Raw genomic sequence first — 22,818 nt, 5'->3', positions numbered from 1 at the left:
GTGCGGACTGTGGACAATGCACCGAATGCAAAAATTGATTCATTCGAAATTTGCCATTGCTGGTTATACACCGGGAACAGTATGCGATTAACAGCCATTCTAATTAAATAATTGTCAAAGTTGAAATAAAGCAACTTGGCGTAACCCTGTCGCATGCCTCGTAACTGTTGTTCACTCTCTCTCTCTCTCTCTCTGTACGTTTAAACTATTAAAGAATGGAACAGCTCTAGCAAAGCGCGTGCGTCAATTCACTCTTCAATCGAGTTATTCTTGAAATACATTGATACGTATTTTAATAATGACGATCACGATGTCAACTCCAGCAGACTGGCCACAAGCAAACTAAAGACGCATTTCTGGACAAAAAAAAAAAAAAAAAAAACTCGATTTTACCGCCACACCTTACGAAGTGAACAAAACGTTGGCAGCGCTGGAGATGACGTGCACGCACGCGGAAAGACAAGATTGCGGGCAAGAGAGAGAAAAGGAAAAAAAGAAAAGAATCAACATTTCTAAAAGCGGACGCACGAAGAGCAAAAGGGCCGATGCTAGCGCCGCTCGTTGTCGAGCGAAGCAAGCACTCTGCAGCACCCCGCAGCCGAGCGGATCGCGTGAGTCGTCTGCACCGCGGGGGTCGTCTGCTAGACTGCCAGCTCGCCGTCGTTCGTGCGGGTGTCGCGGTAATACTCGTGGAACGATCGCCGTTCCGACGTTGGATACACACCGATCGACCCGCCGCTCTCCCTTCCCAAGACAGAAATCGCAACACGTCGATGCTTCGCAAAAGCCATGAAGCCCTCTTTCGACTCATGCTACGGCGCTGCCCGAGTTCTGCCAACTTCGGAACGGCGGCGACGGCGGGGAGCACACAGCAGCGGCACGTCTATCTTGCAAGTAGTAAGTGAACGCTTTGCTGGCCTAACCTAACTCTCCATTCGTTTATGTGATATTTAGAACCTATAAAAGAAGCAAATCGCGGAGAGATTTGCGATCGAAAATGTTGATGTCGTACTAAAAACGGGTTTAGCTACGACTAGGACTGGGCAGTCGGTCGACTTACCTACCGATGAATCGATTAATCGCGGTTATTCTTTTATTGAACCGGTTAATCGATAAATTTTTGACAAACCAATAGAAAGTTAAACGCTTTCACCACTCAGACGTGGACGAGACCACCTGTATGAAGGACCACTTTTAGGCGAAAGGATAAACTTAGCTGTAGGGGCCAGATATGGAACTCCAGACAAGTGCAGATTCAGGCTACTTCAACGCCGTGCGAGTGTCCATTTAGCGCAGCAGAGATTATTGTGAACAGCCGAGGAAGTTCGCTCTTGCCGGAGAATACCACCGAACCGCCTCATGCAGCTGAAGTAATCATCTGTGAGTGTGGGTGGGTGTCTTTGAACTGTTCTCAACTACACATCGAGGTTGATTCGTAAACATAGCTGTATATTGTGCCGTTCATCACATTATCGACAAAAGCAACAGAAAAAAAAAAGTTTTAATAGTACGCATGGAAATGAAAGAGCCCGGTTTAATTAATCGATTAAATGGTGACTATTAATCGGTTTATATAATGAGTTGGGAGTCAGCGCTCTTTCGCTCTACCTGTCATATATCTTTCTCCGTGTTCTGTGCGCTGTTTCATCATGTTAAAGTGCCAACTAGCTCAAATTACTACTTTACTACAGCTTATTTCATGTGCAACATTGTTTTCCAAAAAGAGTTACTTTCAGAGACTTCTGTATACCACGATCATTTATGACGTATCGCCTTTAAGGTATTGGCCATATCGTAGCACAAGCTTTTTTTTTAATACTTTTTTTTTTATTGAAGTGCCGCCCGAGTCTCGAGACAACATCTTTGCCTGCATCCACCGTGAAGACAGTTTGTGCTGCTCAAGTGTTCCGCAATGATTTAGTGAAGTAAACGGTTCCGAAATTTAAAAGGACATCTCTTGCAAGATTGGGTAAAGTACATCGAAAAAGTACTCGAAGTAAAGTACAAATTTAATGAGAGCTTATGTACTTCAAGTAAAGTAGTAAGTACACTGAGAGCAATATACTTGAAGTAAAATGCTCTAAATACCATGCACTTTAGAAGTAAAATACAAGTACTTTTTTTTAACACCATCTTTCATGATGCACTTCTTTTTTTTTTTTTTACGGGTATGCATTGATTTAAGAATGATCGGAAATGGAGGCGAATGTTAGACGATATCAAATATCCACCGGATAATATTTTTACTCTCGCTGGCAAACTAGTCCACACAATAAGCGTATAACTTATAAGGCACTTATTTGTATCTGTCTTAGAACCACCATTGCTTCCCTCAGAAAAATGACCAGATGAGTGATGCATCGTCTGTTCCCGTTTCTGGTGAGAGTAGAATCTCCTTCCCAGTATTTCTTCAAAGTTTACAAAGCATCATTTTGTGAAACAAATTTAACCAGACCAAATTTGGAGAATGAACTTTGAAGTCGGGAGGTGTACCTTCGTCAGAAAGTACCAGAAAAAAATATACTTTTAAGAAAAGTGCAAGTATATACTCAGAGAATGTGCCTCAAGCTAAGTACAAGTTTTATAAACCTAGTTGAAGTAGTGCTTTAAATACAATGTACTTAAAGTGCTCAATAACACTGGTAAGATCGGAAGCTATAAAGCGTCGGTTCTCCAGAACTTTTTTATGCACTTTCTTCGTCAAATGTTCATTGACTAGAAAAATCCTAGTGCTACGCATTGAACCATGACCGCCCAGCTGAAGCTCCCCTTCGTGATCCGTTCAAACTCGATGTCACATCATTCCGTCGCCCATTGCGCTCAGTCTATAAATTTTGCCAAGCTCTCCGTGGATCTTTCGCAGTCTGCACGGTCTGACATTTGTCGCACTTGAAAAGTCTTATGACAGACCGAACTTCGGAGTCGGCTTGCCGTTATATATTGACTTGAACAGGATTAATGCACAGCACAAACAGCGAAAAAAAAAAGAAAAAATCACTGCCTCAAGAAATAGCGTCAGGGTGACTAAAGATGAGAGAACACAAATGCGCATGCGCGGCACAGACGCGAACATTTCTATGAACTCATGCTCACTTTTTGTATGCGTAGAGTACAGTGTTGGGGAAAGTACATCTAAAAAGTACATAAAGTGAAGTACAAAGTAAATGAGAGGTTATGTACTTCAAGTAAAGTAGTAAGACAAAGTAGTAAGACCATGTACTTGAAGTAAATTGCTATAAATGCAATGTACTTTCAAAGTAAAGTACAAGTACTCTTTAACACAATCTTGCATAATGCCATTTCATTTCCTTGTACTGGAAAATGGGGTGAGAGGAGGGTGCATCAGTTATTGTTAGAAACTGCTGCGAATGTTGGAGAAAGTCCAGTTACCAGAGTGTAGTTGTTTTCCTTTGGCTGACGAACTATTTAAAACAACAAATCGGTCCTATAGCCGCCATTACTTCACTCAGAGAAATAACTAGATGAAGTCTCGAAAAACGATAGCGCGTTTTCACGTAACAATAGGACTTCTTTTCTTCTTTTTTTTTCATATTTGGGGATTTATTTTAAATTCAAGAGTTGTACTTTCATCGGAAAGTACCAGAAAACGATACTTTAAGTACAAGTACACACTCAGAGAAGGTACTTCAAGTTAAGTACAAGTCATCTAAAACTACTTGAAATGTAGTTCCCAATACTGGTAGAGTATAATAGAACCTATGGTATGTTGCAGGCTAACCCTTTGATGCCCATAGTTGCCCAGAAGCACCAACTCAAGAAACATATATTTTCTCCCGCGCCACGTGCGCCTCACTGAATTTAGCGCGTTCTTTCCCAAGGGCGAGGGTACCTTCGCTTAGCAGAGGAGGATCAAAATGCATCTTCATAACAGATCATCCGTCCTTTGAAGCCAAAGCCGGCAGTGGATGTGATGTATAATGGCATACACCTCTGGCCTCAAAACTTCGAGAAGAAAAACAGGCGCGAATATTGAAAAGTCCGTTACACCTTTCGCTACCGTGAGAAATTCCAAATACACCTGTGCTTTTCCCCAGGTCGTAACTGCTTTCAGTTTGTTGACGTGAAGTAGTGCTGCAAATGCCCAAGGTTGCTTGCGAGCAGCATTTCAAAAACATGTTATAAAAAAAGACAAATCATTGTTTTATACCAGGTACTATTTGTTATTTTGTGTTTTTAAAACCACTAAAGGGGTAAGAAAAGCAAAACAAGCTCCTCTTTCCTAAAAACAACCCTCCACTCTGTCAACTTTAGCGAAGCGACGCTGGAGAGAAGGTGAATGGAGAGGAGAATGCTACCTATCATGGCGAGTAGAGAGCCTTGTAGAAGTGGGTTGCCCTGCTATTCTCAGTTTGTATCAGACTATAGACCCTTCCTTCAAGGGCGCCGTCATCTTGAATTGTCGTCACTTCCAGTATGGGCGAAAACATTGTTTTGCCGTCGTCACGCCAGTATAATGCATTTAGGAGAAAAACGTAAATGTCACCCATTCTCGTTTTCTCTCCCCTCTATTTTTTTACTATTTGCAGGTTGAAAAGTTTTAATTTTTTTTTTTTTCTTGTCGCCCATACCACATATGCCTACTTGGCGGTCGGGTCGAGAGTAAGCGGAAAAAGGTCTATACTATAGTATCAAGAGTATCATAAGCATCAAAGCTTAGCAATGTGGTTAGTTGGGATAATTTGTTCATCTCAAAATTCGGGAAAGAAAAAACGAACAAACAAACAAAGACGGAGTTTTTAGAAAAAAATAATGCCCCGTGTCGAGTAGCCTGTCCCAATCCCGTGTAAATCTTTGGTGTTTTTTTTTTTAATTGTTTTTAACCATTCTTAGTTTATTTCACAGCCCTAACGCTGCTGCTGCGATCTGCCAAGGTAGAAAATCAATCGTTGAAGCAATTTAGAAAAGGTTCACCGATTCGTTGTTGTTCAGATACTATTATATCACTTTGTTTGCTGCACACTTTAGAAGCCTAAGCTGGGAGTTCTAGAGACTTTCGTAACCGTGCTAAGCATTTGATATCAGCATCGATATGAAAATGAGCGAACTTTCCTTCTTGGAGTTAAATTTCATAGTCTTAATAAGAAACGTTAGATGAGATCCGTTTCTCCATAATTTTATTAGTTTGTACTTTTGTTTAAGGATTTACAATTTTGTATTTTTAAACATTAATCAAAATGTAGAATATTAACGAAGAGACACCAAATGGAAACTAACAAAAACCAGTGTTACAAAAGCTATAAGGATCCGTAAGGAAAACGTGAGTGACGTCACTATTTTAAAAAACGAGTCACCATTTTGTTTTTGTGTGTCACCTGTTACATGTATGATTAAGATTTCTTCTCTCACTCCCCTCGGTGAAGCGAAAAATGTATTATTCGACCTTGAAGTCATATGTCTCAGAATGTTGGAAGCAGGCGACACTATCAAGTCTACGCCTCTATTGGACTAGTTGATTAGTATTTAGTTGATTAGTAATAGTCGATTAGAATATGTTGGTGGTAAATACAAAAAAAAAAAACACAGAGGCAGAGAAAGAAGTACACAGGACGGAGGCGTAAATTGCAACTCAACTTCACTAAAGGAAACATATAAAGAGAAGAATAAACCCGCCTTATGTACCTAAGGTCTCTCACAACCTCAAAAGGGTGGCGAATAAGTTTCGAGCACCTGTAGTTTTTTTTGTTTTTTTTCATCCCAACAAACTTGTTAAGCTATGCCAAAGAATAAAGAGCGCAGGAGTGCCGGGTGATGCGGAGGGGGTGCGCGGCAAGCGTCATGCCACCAAGTGTAGACAGTCTGCCTTAGCGGTTACCTACAAGGGCCACCTGTCTTGCGGTAGGGTTTATCTTGGCCATACGGGGAGGTGCATTAATGATAGAATCAGAGAACAGTCCGCCGCCACCAGGCAATCCCCGTCTGGCCACTCGGCTGCAGATTGTAATAGTTGTGAGTGCCAGGTCGAGTTCATTAGTACCAAGATTGTGGGGAAATTCAAAACAAAATTGGAACGCGAGATACATGAGACAGGCTCGTAGCGGGGGGGGGGGGGGGGGGGGGGGGAGGAGGGGGGAGGCATGGGCCCCCCCCCCCCCACCCCCGAAATCTTCCATTTTGCTGGGACCTCCTCTCCCCCTCCCCCTCATACATCATTTTGTCATGGGCGCCCCCCCCCCCCCCCCTTCCCTGAAACAAAATCCTGGCTACGTGCCTGACACGAGGCATTCATGATAAGGGCCTATGCCAGGAATGTGTCAGTGCTCCTTCTGTTGCCCTATCCGATAAAAAGCGGGTTTTAATCGGTCAACCTACGCACTCTCAACAGTGACGGCAGGCTTTCCAGGTGGTCAATGAAAGGCCATCATCTTTGCGCATGTGCGGTGTAATTATTCTTTTTATGTTTCCTTCAGTAAAGTTCAGTTGCAAGTTACGCCTCGTCCTGTGTACTTCTTTCCCTGTCCCTCTTTTCTTATTTATTACCATACATAAGTACCAACTAGCCCAACTCGCAGTGTTAATACAGAATATTCTGCCTCTATTAGGTGTTTCTCAATTTCTTTTAACGTCATTTAAAGCTGAACGCCTTTGAATGTATTATAATAAGGGAGGGCGGGTCAGATATCGTATAAGGGGAGCAATTAAGCTGTATAAATAACAAAGATATGTTTAGGAAATGTCAACTCTGTCGCTGTGTATAGTGTTCTGCCGTGTCCTACGACTCGCTTTTATGTTTTTCGACGAGCGCTTATCTTTACAAAAACACTTCACCACTCAGAATATTTAATGCTGCATACAAAAACCCATGTCCCACAACATGCTGATTTGCACATATCTCGAATGGCTCGTCAATTATTTTCGCACTTGATTGTTCGTACATACGAAGCATTTTGTAAACAAATTACTGTCATAACCTAAGCTGAACGTTTATTTAAAAACGTCGGGATAGGAAAGGTACCCGCCTAACTTAATTTCGAAACACCTTCTCTTTTTAATATGTTTTGCTCGTGTGTGGAGTTATACTCGGGGTTCCTCCGTGTTTTCAGATAAATTCGATAAAAATACATATAAACACTCTTCGCCGAGGTTTTGGTCAATTCGAATTTATGTGGAGAACACCAGTTTTTATATTACGGCAGAAAAAAAAATGATGGTACGTTTGGTTGGAGCGCGGGGTCATATTGGTCCCGAGGAGGGAACTTCAGTTTCCTTTCAAATATCTGTCTGCTGAGTGCTTACCAACGGGCGTTTACCGTATACTTCTCGTCAAGGTTAGTTCAGGCCAACGGGTCATTGCACTTTTGGGGCACGGGAAAAGCCACTGGGTGGTTTCCAGTTTGTACAATCCTATTCGTGCTCTATGGAGGAGGAGGATGATACTGGAGAATTTTACGTTCCCCAGTATCGGCGTTAATTCAAGCAACACTCGTTCGCAAATTTTATCGTGGGGCAGTGCCGAATCCAGCTAAAGAAATATCATCCGATACAAGTCAATTCAACGTTTATTTGATAGGGTAAAAAAGTGTTTGGTCCCATAACATGGGACCGGCTATTTCAAATCAAATAATGTACAGTATAAATGATATGTGATCCCCAACCATAAAATCAGTACGCCGTGAGTAATTCTCTCAGTTAACGTACACATAAAAAGAAAAGCTTTCACACGGTGGGATGAGCGATTACGCAATAAATACACGTGTACATATGTACAATAGTTTACTGTAACGTAGTAAAAAAATTACACTTCGAAAATTCGCAATTATCTTAACAGCGCGCAGTGCATATTCTGACCATCGAATTGCACCTAATATGTGGCGACTATCTTTGTGTCAGTAAGAAAATCACTTCGTAAAGTTGATGCCCTCTCCTGGCTTTTTTACTTCCAACCAATGACCTAAACTTTTGGCAAAAAAAAAATAAAAGAGCGATTGTCGAGTATATTTAGTCCCACTCGTGATCGAGTTCGCCACTGGTCGTATCCTGGACAGTCCATTATGATGTGCTCAACGTCTTCCACGGAATGGCCGCAGGTGCAGCTCGGTGTTTCCACCTGTTGAATTCGCCAAAGAAAGCTGCCGGTGAACAAGACATCTAGTCGTAGGCGATGAAGTAATGTCTCAATAGGTCTACTCAAGTAAGTAAATATGGACTGGACACCGAAGGTCTGGATCAGTTAGGATGAGTAGAGGCTGTCTTACGAGATGCTCTTGAGCCACGTGTCGAGGGACATTCTGTATCGCAGGCAACGAATGTATCGCTATCAAACGTACCCCATATTGCTACAAGTCACTTTCTTTAAATTTCGGGAAATTGTGGACACGGCGAAACTAAACTTGGAATTTCGGAGAATTGAGAATTGGCAAAACTAAACTCCGATAAAGCTCGAATTATTGACGAGAAATAAGCTCCGAAAAACACCCTTCGAACGTCACGAAAAATAAACTCCGAAAACGCGAAACCCTAGTTAATGCACCACGAGATAAATTATTTCCAGCTCTTTGACCAAAGTGCAGCATTGTCCAGATTTATAGGCTGCAAAACTTTGACTTTTCGGTTTTCGTTTTCTTTTTATTACGTTTTGATATGAGGGGAGTAAAAGCACAGTCGGATGTTTTCACACTTCAATTTTTGAACATATCGCGTTTTTTTTTTTTTTTAATCTTTAGTTGCAAGTTTTGTTTGATTTTATATCTTAATTTTCGCAATAAACAAAACTTGCTTCATTGGCTCTAGACATGTTTTACGCAACTAACCAAGACAAAATAAAAGTTCTTGTCAGACCTAAGGTTACTTACTGTAAGTGCTTGATTTAGCTATCCTAAATTGCTAACAAAATACGGAAACTCCGCCTACGTTTACAATAGCATGATGGAAGGTTTATTTCACTCGTGTCAGAATCGTCTGTAGAGTTCATTACTACTAATATTTCTTGACAATTTTTTTTTTCGAAAATGTTTTTAGAATTTTTTGTTGTTTCTTTTTTTAGGCAGCGTGGTTTTGTAAAAGTTCGCAATTACGAGGTGTTCTTTTTTTTTACCTCCGATAAACTGAATAAAAATGACCGAGAATTATGAAAGAATTTTAATATACACAGAATTAAATGGATACTGTAGCTATATCTTCGTGTAGTCACATAATCACCACGCAGACGGTATTTATCGTGACGTGGGACAAGCAGTTGGATGACCTCGCCAAGGAAGGTTGTGTCGCCCATGTTTTTAATCATTGTATCGCGTGGCAACGAGACCGTTTAGTCGCCGCAGATTTGTCTGGTTCGCCAAAGTGCCAGACGATAAAGTCAAAGATGCCACGGATCATCCGAACTGAGTCACCAGTGAAGCCTATAATTATGGCACTTGTCTATTGGCAATTTAGGCCCAATGTTGCCAGGTGAAAACTGAATACCCAGAAGTGAGGCCTAATCCTAGCATTTCCTCGGGAACTGTGGCCAAAAGGAAGCAAGCTGACAATAACACAAGGCACCGAAGACTAACTCTGGCATTTGTTTGGCAATTTCGGGCCAAAATGCCATACTCTGGTCAAAGAATACCAAGTTTGGTTATATCCAAGTTTTGGGGGAAGGAAGAAAGGAGGGGGGGGGGGGGGTCTTTTCAGGGCACTAATTTTCCAGACAAAAACCAAATTGTGGCCTAAAGAATTGAGGTATATGGATAAATCTGCGCGGTGTTTCTGTGGAGAATTAGGTACAGCCTGGTACCTAATTCTGCGTATTCTAAAATATTTTTTATCACTCTTTTTGTTTTCACCCAGTTCATTGTCGTGACAGTGTTAGCATTGTGCTCTGATGTTTGACATTTGACAGTCTTTCACTCGTCCCTTCAACTAGTGATCCGACCAGAACTCACAATAGGCGGATAACAAAGAAAACCCAGCTGCCGATTTCGGAATGAATGTTCTGCATGAAGTATTACTTGAGCGACTTGAATAAACAAGTCAAAAGCCCTTTGTACTAAATGTGCGACCTTATCTCATCAAACAATCATACCATACGGTATACATTTTGCTTAAGCGTATGTCTTAAGAAATTGCTGTAGTACTGAAGGGAATATTTGAGTCGGTAAATTCCGGTGCAATCGTTTACGTGTCAAGGACCATATTCCAACGGCCACAAATGCTCGAAGTGTACCAACTGAGTCAACGAAATCCGCAAAATTTTCCGGGCGAGACCTTATCCGCCAAATTTAGTGGACGGTGATAGCATGACCACTGTCACGCTGACGACGTCACGTTCGTATCGCTTTAGTTTTGTCTGTCTTTTTTTACGTGCCTCCCCTTCAGGTCACTGTCCTCCCCCACAGTGCATTCTACGTTTGAAATAGACAGAGCGACAGCAATAAAAAGTTCCCCTTCCGCTCATAGTAGTGAAAAGTAGGAATGTTGCCAACGTGGCGAAGTTGGAATTATAATTAGAATGCAATTAAATGCAAAGGTGCAAGCGAGCTGGACAAGAATGATGAAAATAATCCCTGGAGCGCTCCACCTGTAATGGAGAGGTCCCGGGTTCGATACCCGGACCAGGCGGATTTTTTCGGTCGCGCACCAGTCACCTAGCTGTGTTTGGAGATTTGTGTTTGTCCTTTGTCCCTCTTGTTCCCCTTCTCCAGGGATTATTTTCATCATCGAAGTTGGAGTTCGACCAGGTCTCCATCTTTTTCCATATTTTAACATAACGTTCGCCAAAAGGTTTACCTAAATTTAACTATGCGCATCTGCGGAGATTAAAAACGAGCTGACACCACTTGGCAGAGAAGGGGTACAATTAATATGCATCGGGTGTATCGCTTTGACATTGACAAACGAACTAGATTACAAGTTTATGTGTTTGCTTTTATGATGTGCAAAGCATGAAGCAAACAACGGTATTTTTTTTCTCTCTTCGAATATATTGAAAACTACTGGGTTGAAGTCGTGCAACACTGTTCAAGAAGTTGAGCTTCGTCGAATTTTGCCAAAAAATTCGAACGTTCGCCGAAACCAATCGAACTCCGAAGCTGAATAAAAACTTCGCGACATCCCTAAAGAAAAGTCAATGTAAGTGCGAATCCCTCCCGACCTTGTTACCTGGCTGCGTGCAAGCTACGTGTAAAACTCGTTCAATATGCAACAGAAGAAGCTCGATGTGATATTTGACTTTTAAAGACAAAGGCGCAAGGGGGGAACAGAACACGAAAGGAAAGACAAACAGTTGTGCTTTTTTTCTAGTGGTTCCCTGGCGCTTTCAGTATTTTTGCGATGCACCAACTGGCCCGCCTTTCTATTCTACTTTAACAATAAATACCCCACTCCCGAAATAAAACAGAAAAAAAAAGTGCGAGCTATGACCTTTAGTTATCTGTACCGTTATCGGGCGAAAATGTCTGTGGTATCTCCGAGAAGAGATAGGAGAGGGCGCGCAGAGGCGCACAATTTAATCGGCGCTCAGTTCGAGTATACAGTTGCCTAGAGTTCGGAAAAAGGGCACGCGTGCCCGTACCTTTGACTGCGCTGTCACAGAAAGTATGCTATGCATGTTGTCCTCTCGCAAAAAAAAAAAAAAAAAAAATACAAAAGAAACCGAACGAGACAGTTGTCATAACGTGTCTGTTGCGCTGACTGCGTCCGATGCAATTTTCAAGTGACCTTCCGTGTCGGGCAACGTAAGGAAATGTCATTTAGACACATCGTCTAAATGACAATGAACGTGTTGCGATTGAAGTCGCGCAACACGTTCGAACCCATAAATCACGTTCACGCCAAAAAAAAAAAAAAAAAAAAAGAATATTTTGTCGATATAAATAATATTTTTTTTTAAGTTTTTCTCAAGCAAACAAAATTTTAGAAAAGGCAAAATGAGGAGTTCAGTCGAGTGATTACAACAAAGTCCATTTTAATCCCAAAAATATTTTTTTTTTGCAATTAGCTGCATTTTTGGGGCGTCCCCCGCTCACTCAGTTCTAGTCCTAACGTTGCTCGGAGCTCTCGCTCCTTTCCGTGCTTCGGCTATGCTTTTGGCCTGTTCGGTTCGGCGTCGTGCTTGAGTTTCATCGCGCGCATCGGAGGTCCTCCAGCCGATCCTCCCAGAGTCGTATCAGCGCCCACTGGTCGCTTCAACGCTCCGATGGAAGCGCGGCGACAACTTCCTAGTCGTGGACGCACCTCCGTCGTTCGACATATCGCACGACGCGAGGGTGAGACACAGAAATATATATGTATACAACCAACAGTCAGCGATACACTATTAAAGGATGATGGAATATGAAGTAGAGAAATTAAAAGCTAGATAACTATGGTTCATAAGAAAAATCGAGAGGAGGAAAACCGAAGTTCCGAAGCGGAAGATGCGAGCCGACGAGGCCTGTTGGATAGCTGGGGCCGTGAGTACAGAAAACTATTAGTAGAGCGAGGTCTGTATAGAATATACGTGAAAGAAGCTTTTCTCAATAATAAGCGTACAACAACATTGATCTTAGATATCAGTACGATCTTATATCTCGATTCGCTTCTCAAGCGTAGACCGCTGCTGACGAGAGTGCGCGCCTTTAGCAGCCGTGAAGGAGTTGCGGGAACTCAGGTTCATGGAAAGGACCTTTACGCTAAATGCCATTTGAGTTGCCGTGTGGCACTGCTTGAATGACGTTCACACTGAAGGTAATTTGGCGTGAAGGTCCTTTGAGGTGCCCGTCCTGACAGGGGTATTATATCGGTACGGAAATTGGCCAGTTTGACCACAAAGACAGTGTAACAACCAGCGGCACAAATAAAATGTGAATAACGCAAGGTGAAGTCGTTTCCTGTATATGAGCAATCAAATCCTTAGCTTATACGTGTCTTTCTTTTTTTTTTTTTTTTCATTTTCATTTTCCCGCGTGAAATGATGACCTGATTATACGCGTATAAATTATGCGAATATGCTTATAATGTAATTCCATCTGTTTTTGAGAATAACTCCAATGAGAAAAGTATGAAGTATGGTTTTGCATGATGCACTTCGAATTCAACAGCAGACGCGTGGCTTTTGCGATTACAGTGTATTCCCTCTCTATTATTAGCCCGCGTGCACGGCACAGCTTGAAATAAGTGGACGTCGGGTAACTTCCGACACTATCTATCGATTCTCGTGTCTGAATATGGCTCGCTGTCAGACACTCTCGATCTTATCAGGAATAGGTCAACAGTATCGCGCTCTGTCTGGGAACGCCGCCAGTGACGGTGATATTGATTAGCCATGGGAAATATCAGCTACCATGTAATAACTATACTAATTATATAGATTGTTATACATGACACACGTCTCACATTATCCAACAGTGTTTTGAATCATTATTCTACCGCATACATTTGGTGTTATTCTGCTGCTCGATCAGTACTGCCAGTTGCGATGTGTTGGTTGCCAGCCTGTGGCGACGCGAACAATTTTAGGTTCTTTTAAAGAATCTCTATCTGTGCATACGTCATGGAGAGAAAAAGTATCGTTTTCTCTGAGCCTACACGCATCGCTGACTGACGACTCCCCCCCCCCCCTTTTTTTTTTTTTAATATATACTGTAAACGACTTATTTTTCGCGGATTCAATATTTCGCGATTTAACTAAAAGCGAAGTTTTGGAATAATTCGCTGGTTCTAATTTTCGCGACAAGGTGGGACCTTAATATAGGAAGTGTTCACTGGTGGCCATAGCTGTGTGCGCGAATGCTGAGCGCGTGCTGATGGCGAGCTTCCCCAGTTCTTTTCCAACGTGCATTCCGCACCATCAAAAGTGCCGGTCTTAGCAGCCTATTGATGTGAGCTCGTTCTGAGCACGCGCTATAAATAGCACCCACAAATATGGCGTCCAGTGAATACTCCCTATACATTCCATTGTTTTCACATTTTACAGGAATTGTTCGCGGGACCTTTTTTTCACGAATTGTACGCGATTCGCGAAATTCGCGAAAATTAGGTCCTCGAAAAATTAAGTCGTTTACAGTATATACAATATAGTCGTTAATAACATTGCTAATTTTTAAAACAAGCTCAACGTCTTTAGGAGGTGGCGCTTGGTTTTTATAGCTATGGATCTACATCGCTTTAACCCTTTGTGCTAACATGATTTTAATACAATCAAATCAAATAAAATCCTGCTTTATATTGCCTATGATATCGATGCAATTAATTTTTTTTTCTTAATATCTGTAGGGATAGACGTGCTTGACGTACAGAACCAAACAACAAACGAAGTGCAGGGTGTCACAAAAGAAAATTTACACGGTCTTTTTTACCGCAAAAATAAACTAGGCATCGCCGAACGCTCATTCTTCGCCCAAAGGTAGAGCTAGAGGTCACAACCAGATGCCAAAGTTTCAGCCTGATCCGATAACTTAATAAAAAGTTATAAGTGATTTTCTGAAAATTTCAATGGGAAAACGGAGCCCGTTTTATCCCGTTTTCGGTTTCTGGTGCCATAGAGCCCCATGTGTTTGAAAACTCTGTCGGCGGCCATTTTCCCATTGAACTTTTCAGAAAATCACTTATAACTTTTGAGTAGGTCATCGGATCGGGCTGAAACTTTGGCATCTGGTTGTGACCTATAGCTCTACCTTTGGGCGGAGAATGAGCGTTCGGCGATGCCTAGTTTATTTTTGCGGTAAAAAAGACCGTGTAAATTTTCTTTTGTGACACCCTGTACATTGCGACATACTAAAGTAAGGTATAGGTGTACGTAAGGTATAGGTGATAAAACATATCCAGGTATAGAACACATCACCGGATATGTTTGTAGTTTTCCCACGTTTCTAGTGAATGAATAAGTCGCTGATATGTTGAGAAACGACGAGGGGGTGCGACACATGTCCCGGGCATTGATCTTGTTTACCGCTCTGCATGCAGCCAAATGACATTCCGTCATTTTACGATATATATATATACATATACGAGAGCCGATGTAGTGTGACCCCGCGGCTCCAGGCGTGTACGCAGAAATAATTCTGTTAGGATGTGAACACAGTCTCTCTAGTACGGTGTATGTCGACGCAGCTCTACGCGGAAGAATCGTCCAAATGTTCCGCGTTGTTCACTTTCTCGCAAATTCCATTCCGCGAATCGTATATCATTTCGAAATCTCCACCACGAGCGAAAACTTTATCTCGACGGGTCGGCAGAGCGCCAACGTGAGACGCGATAGCTTCGCCGCGTTGCAGCGCGTTTGGTTGAGACACACAGATGCGCGATATAGCGGTGAATCGAGCGGCCGTTGGCAGTAGCGCGCTCGCTGCATGGGAGGAGGCCGGGTGCCCTTTATCTACTTTTGTTTCCGGTGCAGGCTGAAACCCCCGGCTGAAAAGTTTCCTGGGCCCAGAAACCGAAAGGAGAAGATAATTAGTAACGGCCGGTTGTGTGCGTAAAGCCAAAACCCCCCAGAATATATTCGCGACTCCAGCGACCTATAGGGGGCGCCACCACCAAACAAACATGGCGGCTGGGTCCAGGTCGCGTCGGCTCGGCCGGGTTGCCTGAACGGGTGGCGCATTCAATTTAACAGATTTTCTTTTCTTTAATGTCCAATTTTAGAAGTATTTGAACTGAGACGGTTAAATCTAGCCAGTGCACATAAACTTGCAGAGCATAGTTTTGTTTTCTCGGTATTTTTTTGTTCTTTTCATGTCAAACTTATGTGTCGGGGATCTCGTTCAAAACCGAAACTATGGATCCGGAGAGACGGTAATAGGCTCTAATCAGTTTTGATCAGCTAAGGAAAGCGCCGATGACTACAGAGTTGTTCCACCGAGAGTAATTTTCAGCTAACTCTCATGCCTCGACCATGCGACCTATCTGTCCGCGAAATTGAGCTTTTGTGCGTATCCGTGTTTAAGAAACAGCCCCAGTCGTCTGCTTGGTCAACAACAGAGGCTGCAGGAAAATTACGAAAATTAAGCAAGAGCTTCTTGAGCCAAGGAGCATGTTAACTTGCTGGCGCCCCACTAAGCAGCTGATACTCGTATTTCAATTCCAGTTTTAGCAAGCAATCAAGAAGTCATTTTGACGAGCGGGTTATGTATTATATATTACGTAGTACTATGTCCCACTAAAGCAATATCAGTATATTCTTCGGGTTTAAATATGAGCTTAGTTGACTAGCTATTAAGTGAACTGCTGGTTAAAAGTATATTTGACAGACAAAGAGATACTCCTTAAACTTAGCCAAATGGTTCTAGACGGTAGCACGAAGACGAATGCGGACAAACTGAAGAGAGTTTTCATGGTAGATTCACGCAGAACCTCTCTGCATTGAACTTAAGTTCGTATCCTGAACGGAGAAAATGAGTATTTTTTTGTGGCCTGTCAACTTGAGCAATATAGACGTATATTGCTGCTGGCTTCGACGGGGGTATAATATAAATATTGGAGGCGCGAGAGATCATAATGCCGTGAAAGCTTCTAACTTTGCGAGACGCGTCCCCCACCTTTTGAAAGCAGATAATTTCCCTCATTAATCATATGCAGCGAGCAGGTTTTCCTGAATAAAGTAATGGCGAAATCAGCCCACCTCCTTCAGTGTGATCCAGATGAGCCTTTTCGGCGAAAAGCAGTCAAGATGAATAGCCGACGCACCGATTGGCGTAGGTGACTGAAACTTGAAGCTAATCGAACATAACCAAACTCAAGAAAAGCAGCTATCGAACCTTCCCCTCACTTGACTGCAACATTGGTGTTCCCTCCAGTAAAACACCTCGTCTGTCGTCCTCAGTCTACTTTTCTACATCCTTACAAAGAAACCACTTATCAGTTACCAAGTAGTCGGTCCTTTGAATGCGATTTGAGACAGACAAGAAATCAAAACTTTTTCCCGTGATTCCTCCCCATCCAAGAAATCGAAAGCACGCGACTGTGTGTTGTGGGGTAAACGGGCTTTCAAACACGTGATAGAAGGAAACAATGTACTGAGGCTTCACCACACTAATAAACACTCAGGCAAACTTACGAAATTTTCGGATCTCTGTCAAATTACACTGTTCGCCACCGCGCCAACAACACCAGTCCGGGAAAGCCACCAGAGACGCGGAGGGGCGCGGAGCGACCTGGACCGGCTGGTTCCCGGTTTTCCCGCTTGGCGGCGTCCGTTTTCCTGGAGTCGCGAATAGTCAAAGCCCGTGTACTAGAGTTTTAACGGTCCGATCCATCGAAGACACATGTATTAGACATGGAGTGCCGCGTCAGTGTTTGAATGGGCCGCGTGTCCAATCAACGAGTCGATGAGCGTCCATTGCTTAGGGACGACTCACTAGTGACTCTAGTTGGCACCATCCGACTGTAATCATGTTTCATGGAGAAAGAGGAGGTTGTTCGCAGGCCTTGATTATCTTAGGCGGTGTTAATAAAGCCCGGTTCACAACCTAAATAGATTGTGTTCCTTGTGTGTGAAATTCTCGAGGGTGCTGGACTAGGAGGCGTGTTGTGTCTGTCTGTCTGTGTGCGTGTGTGTGTGTGTGTTTGTTGGTGCGCGCGCGTGCGTGCGTGTGAGGAGGAGGGGGGGACAATTTATTGGCAGGAGCGACAGCGTGAATAACGAAGGGAAGTCGCTAGCCTCCTTTTCTCGACAATTAACGCCGGCAGAAAAGCGCAACGGCACCTTCGGACGACATTTTCATGGTCACATAAAATATACGTAATTTTCTTTCCGCCAGAGACAGCCACGTCACTTGTCCTTCGCGGCGCTACGTGGCACGTCAAGGACATTGATAACCCTGTGGCCGCCGCATTATCGCGGAACGTTCACATTTCCAGAGGGGCTGCCTTTCTCATGCATGCTGCGGTTAAATTAAAACTTATCTGCGTTGCGCAACAACATTTATCCGCGAACTTCAGCGCTTACGTCACTCACCGGGTCGCCTCCTTTTTCGAGAGGCTGCTTATAATCATGGGGCTGTTGATAAGAACACGGTTCCCCCATCGACTTTTGACGGACACACGAATATTTGCGCCCTAAGCTCTCCATGGAGTACGCTTCGCCACCGATCCGCGCGGCGTGTAGCGGATATTTTTTTGTCGTGTGCGACGCTAGGAACCGCAAGACCCATTTGACCCCGCCGATTTCCGCAAGCAGGTTTACGATTCCCTAAATGACAGGGACATCGAGCTCACCGTTACCCGGTTCCGCTTACCTCACTACCGCGGCGTAGCAAATAAGTACTTGCTACTAATTTGCAAATAAGTACTTGCTACGCCACTGCCCCAGTGCTGCTTTCCCGCGTCTCTAGAGTGAGCGCGTTCTTGAATGGAGAAACTCCAGAATGTGCCAGGAACCATGCACGGTTCCTTTGCGACTCGTGTGCCGTAACTTCTGCCCGCCACGTCTTGTCACGTGACCCGATAGTGGCGTTAGAGTGTCGGCAAACAATGGCCCCAGGGCGGCGGAGAGAAGAGGTGACGCGCGGTGACTAATTAACGTGACGCTGCAGTGACGCGCGATGACTAATTGGCACGGGTGGAACCAGGAAGGGGAGGCGAAAGTCCTCGAGGCCAGGACACAATTACGGACAAAGGAAGCGCGCTTTAGTCCGCGAAACGGAGCCGGTTGCTGAACGTCGCGTTTACGAAAGCGTTAATCACGTTGCATTAACCCGAGACTGGGGGAGAAAGGACGCATCAGAACGTAGACGAGACAGAAAATGGACAGGACGACGTCTCAAACTCAGCTGTCCATTTTCAGTTTTCTCTATATTTTGATGTTTGCATTTATACCTTAATTAAACTGGGTAATACTCACCAGCTCGCCTGCACCCTTCCAATATTTTCACGAAAGCGTTGCTTTATTATTTCATTTACTGGATGTTGATAATAGATAACCGTATTTGCCGAACTGAATATATATATATATATATAATTTTTTTTTTCTTTGATAGTTTGCATTTGCTACAATGTTCGCACGCCGGTTGTTGTCATGAGCTTGACTTACGAAAATTGCCGGAAACGACAACTTTTTTTTTTTTTTTTTTTCAGTATTCGACGAAATGTCACAGGGACAAAGTTCCCCGCGGCAAAATGCCCGATGCGACGAATTATCCACCCCGCTGCTAATTTAGCCGCTACGAAGGGTCTTTCGACGAACGGCTTTGTACACTCGGCAGACGGGCTCCGGCATCGAACAGGAAGGACGGGGTCGGCGAACTTTCCTGTCATGAGCTTGACCTTGCGGTGACCTTGTCTGCCGTTCCGGTCTCGAGGGCCATCCGAGCAAGTCGAAACGAACCGTGCCGGCGCCCTCGACTGTGCTCGCATAAGCGATGTTCCAGTAAGCGTTGGCAGCTGGTCCGATGTCCACGCTAAGCGGAATTGCGGCGTGGGAGCGATCCCTGCAGGGGGTCGCAATAAACTAGTCGCTCGACGTCTTCAGAAAGTTTTTCTTTTTTTTCTCTAACCGGTTTGTGTGAAATGTTTTGTGTTGGATGTGATTCGGCAGCGGTCTACCGCCGTGCCTCGGCGTGCACGTTTGACCTGCATTCATTTTTTTTTCGTTGTTTGTTTTAATCTATTCGATTGTTTTTATTTCTTTGTTCGCAGAAATTAGACTTTTTTTTTTCGTTCGGTGGTATGGGTGTTCGTTTATAAAACCAACGTGCTATTATCTAGAAACGACGCATCTCTGGGGTTAGGAAAATATTCCCAAAACTGCCGTCAAAATATACGAAAAAAACAAACAAACAGAAACAACGTAAAGTGTATTTTTTGGACGGACAGAACGAGCGGGTTGGTAAGAATAGGTTTGTTTGTCCGTCCCTTCTCGTTTTCTTCCTCAAGTTTAATTAAATGTATTTTTTGCTTGGTTTCAAATTTTCGGTTCCGATTGAAACTTTAGTTTGGCTGGATTGTTCCTACTGCACAAATTAGGGAAGGGAAATTCTTAGTACACAGATCTCTGTGCGAACTTCTCCCTTGGCTGTACCACTGTAAATCCGTCTGGAAACACAATCTACATAAAGAATGAGACGAAAAAAAGTCAAAAATTTATTTGACTTAGTCAAGCGATCGGGAACACAAAAGACATAAGAGGCTACTTTTCAAGGAATAGTTTTGGTGACGTGCAGTTCAGTACGATTGAGCACTTTTTGAGTGGCTTCGTTATGATTCTAATCGAACGCTACCTTATGAAATGACGTTATAGTGCTATATGTTAGAAGTACCCGTAAACCCCGAAGTAACTCATAAACCAATTTTATCAAAAAAAAAAAAAAAAGTTTTGCATTGTAGTTGTCCTCAGGTAAGGAAAACCCGAGCTTCACGGAAGGGAATCTTTATCTACGGCTTTGCTTTCTATTCACGCAGAACAGAGTCCGCACCAAACTGCCCTCGATCGGCTGCTTATTTCTTCGGGAACAGCTCCCATTGCCCTTGCTTTCTTCTTTTACCAGTACAAACACGATCGGAGGTTGGAGAATCCCACGGCCGTGTCTCGCTTTCTTCGAAACGCCAATGCTGTTGTTGTTTCCTGCTAGGTACCCAAATTAGACAGAGAAGAGCGCCTACTAATCTGCGGGGAAAATTAAACATCGGAAAAGCTCCCCCGGCTCCGAATCGTTAGTGATTAACTGTCGGTGATTAGAGTCAGAAAACGTCATGACGTATAGAGTCATACGTTATCCTTATAAAAAAACTACGTTATTAAGAATGCTCGGAGATGAAAGTAAACCAACCATACGTAATCATATACGTGCTTCGTCAGTAACTGGGATCTAAATCTGGAAAGTCTCCTACGACTCAATCCTATCGTCTTATCATCGCTATGCAGCCAATAATGTTGCGGCATTCGGTGACAAGAACGCCGGAGAAGGGAATCGGGATTCGAGAAACATTTTCACGCCTTTTTGCACTGACATTCCGATTTTTTTTTTTCTTTGTCTTTCCAAGAACATTTTATGTAGTTTATTGGCACAACTTTAGTACCCGTGCCCCCTGCGCCATAAAGGGGGCATCGGTGGCCGAGTATGTTTTACATGGAGCGAAAGCTCAGGCTGCAGAACCCAAGGATCCCGTGTTATGTCCCTAACCCCTTCCCGTTTCGATCTATGGATAAGCATATCGTACCGCTGTGCGATCGTGTGCCACTATACTTCGCGGTGCAGGTTAAAGACCCCAGGCTAGCCGTGGTACTGCATCTGGCAAAATTTCTCATCTACAGCTAGGCACCATGACGCCCATTGAGGTCGCCTAACCTCCGACTGTCTAAATATACACACAACACCCAATTACAACTACTACATAAAAAAAAAAAATTGTATTATCTTTTTTCTTATCCTTTTGCTACGGTTTCGGAAGAGGCCAACGGTATAAATAAAAAAAGAAGAAAACAGAAGAACATTAAAAAAATTTCGTTCGGTCAGCCGTCATTATCGGATAAAGACAGCGATGAGAGGCGACTTTGCTCCTATTGGCTCGAGCCCAAGTCACGTAAATTCTTCCTGATTTCCATTCGCGTTGCGCAAACTACTCGTCGACGCAAATTCTCGGCAATCATAAAAAAAGTGTCGTTTTTTTTTGCTTTTTTTTTTTAATTAAATTTATGAATTTTGCGACACCTGCGACGGAATAGGAGAGGCGACAATGAATTGTAAACGAGGAAATTAATTTCTCGATTCGCTCGCAGAACAGTTGCCCTACACCTGTTGAAAACTCCGTTGGCGTTCCGAGTTTCATGAGTAGAATAGGAGAATAAACATACTTTTTTTTTTTTTTTTAACCATAGTTTGTTTAGATAACGGGATAATTTTGTAAAGACGGTTTTCAAAAGGTGAATTGGATGTTTTGTCTGATCAGCTGAATTCGCTGGACTATTGACGAACTCTCTCAACGCGACACGCGCCGCTCATTAGGCGACCCTACTCCCCTCCCCCCCCCCCCCCCCCCCAAAAAAAAAAAAAAGAAAGAAAGGGTCACGGCAAAAGCGCTTGCTCCTTTTGAACTTCTTAGGCGAAAACGGGGTATATGTTTTTATAAATAAACTATGATCACAGGAGGGGACTGGGAAGGGTGAGGGGAAGGGGGGGGGGGGGGGGCAGCTGAAGGATTTATTTTACCATTCCACCCCGAGCAGCCGCAGGGTGGAGCGGTGGAATGAGATGAAAAAAAACGAGCTTTCCAGAGACTACGCTTGAGGATTTAAGCGATTTTGACCTGAGAGATCAAATCCTCGGTGATCAAATCTCATTCTCGCGCCAGCAGTTTCGACAGCGTTGTACACTGAGTAAGAAACAGGGTATAGACCCCTTCAAAAATTACGCCCCCTTGTGGTCGATCTGAATATACTGCACAGTGGCGTGTGCAAAAGACGCCAACAAGCTGGCAACTCTGTATCTTATATCTCACTCCCAAGAGACTCTATACAATTGATAGACGTGACCTCTTTACGCTGTCTTTTGCGCACGCCACTGTGCAGTATATTCAGATAGACCTTAAGAGGACGTAATTTTCGCAGGGGTCTATAGACCTTTCCAAAAAGGGGCTCCTGGCTGTCAACCATTTCGTCGTTTACCCTGAGACTGGGGTTTTTTTTTTGAAGAGCAGAAGTATCAGAAAAAACAGACAGGCCTCTGCTCTTCAAAAAAACCCCCCAGTCTCAGGGTAAACGACGAAATGGTTGACTTCCACCAGCTAGCCTGTACTTTGACTCTTTGCTCCTGGCTGGTTTCATTTTCAGTGTTGGTGTGTATGGCGCGTGATTTGCTCGCTTTCCGAAGCGACGAACCTGAGCGTGCTGGGCTGAGGACTTGTAAATATTAGAATGGTGTATACACGAACTCATAGGCATAGACTTCGGGGGGCAACAGGGCTCGT

General features: G+C 43.4%; 1 protein-coding gene across 1 annotated transcript in view; it reads left to right on the top strand.

The window, feature by feature from the left end:
* The first annotated feature begins 607 nt into the window (after window positions 1-607).
* LOC8029423 overlaps window positions 608-22,818 on the top strand; it is a 56,498-nt gene continuing 34,287 nt past the window's right edge. Inside the window, exon 1 of the mRNA XM_029968331.3 lies at window positions 608-897. Coding sequence (XP_029824191.2) covers window positions 774-897 — 124 coding nt within the window. The 5' untranslated portion in view covers window positions 608-773. The remainder of the gene's footprint in view (window positions 898-22,818) is intronic.

This window comes from Ixodes scapularis, unplaced genomic scaffold (genome assembly GCF_016920785.2).
Source record: "Ixodes scapularis isolate PalLabHiFi unplaced genomic scaffold, ASM1692078v2 PGA_scaffold7__128_contigs__length_106722199, whole genome shotgun sequence".
In the NCBI taxonomy this organism is placed as follows: domain Eukaryota; kingdom Metazoa; phylum Arthropoda; class Arachnida; order Ixodida; family Ixodidae; genus Ixodes; species Ixodes scapularis.
This window is presented reverse-complemented; position numbering and strand designations above follow the sequence as displayed.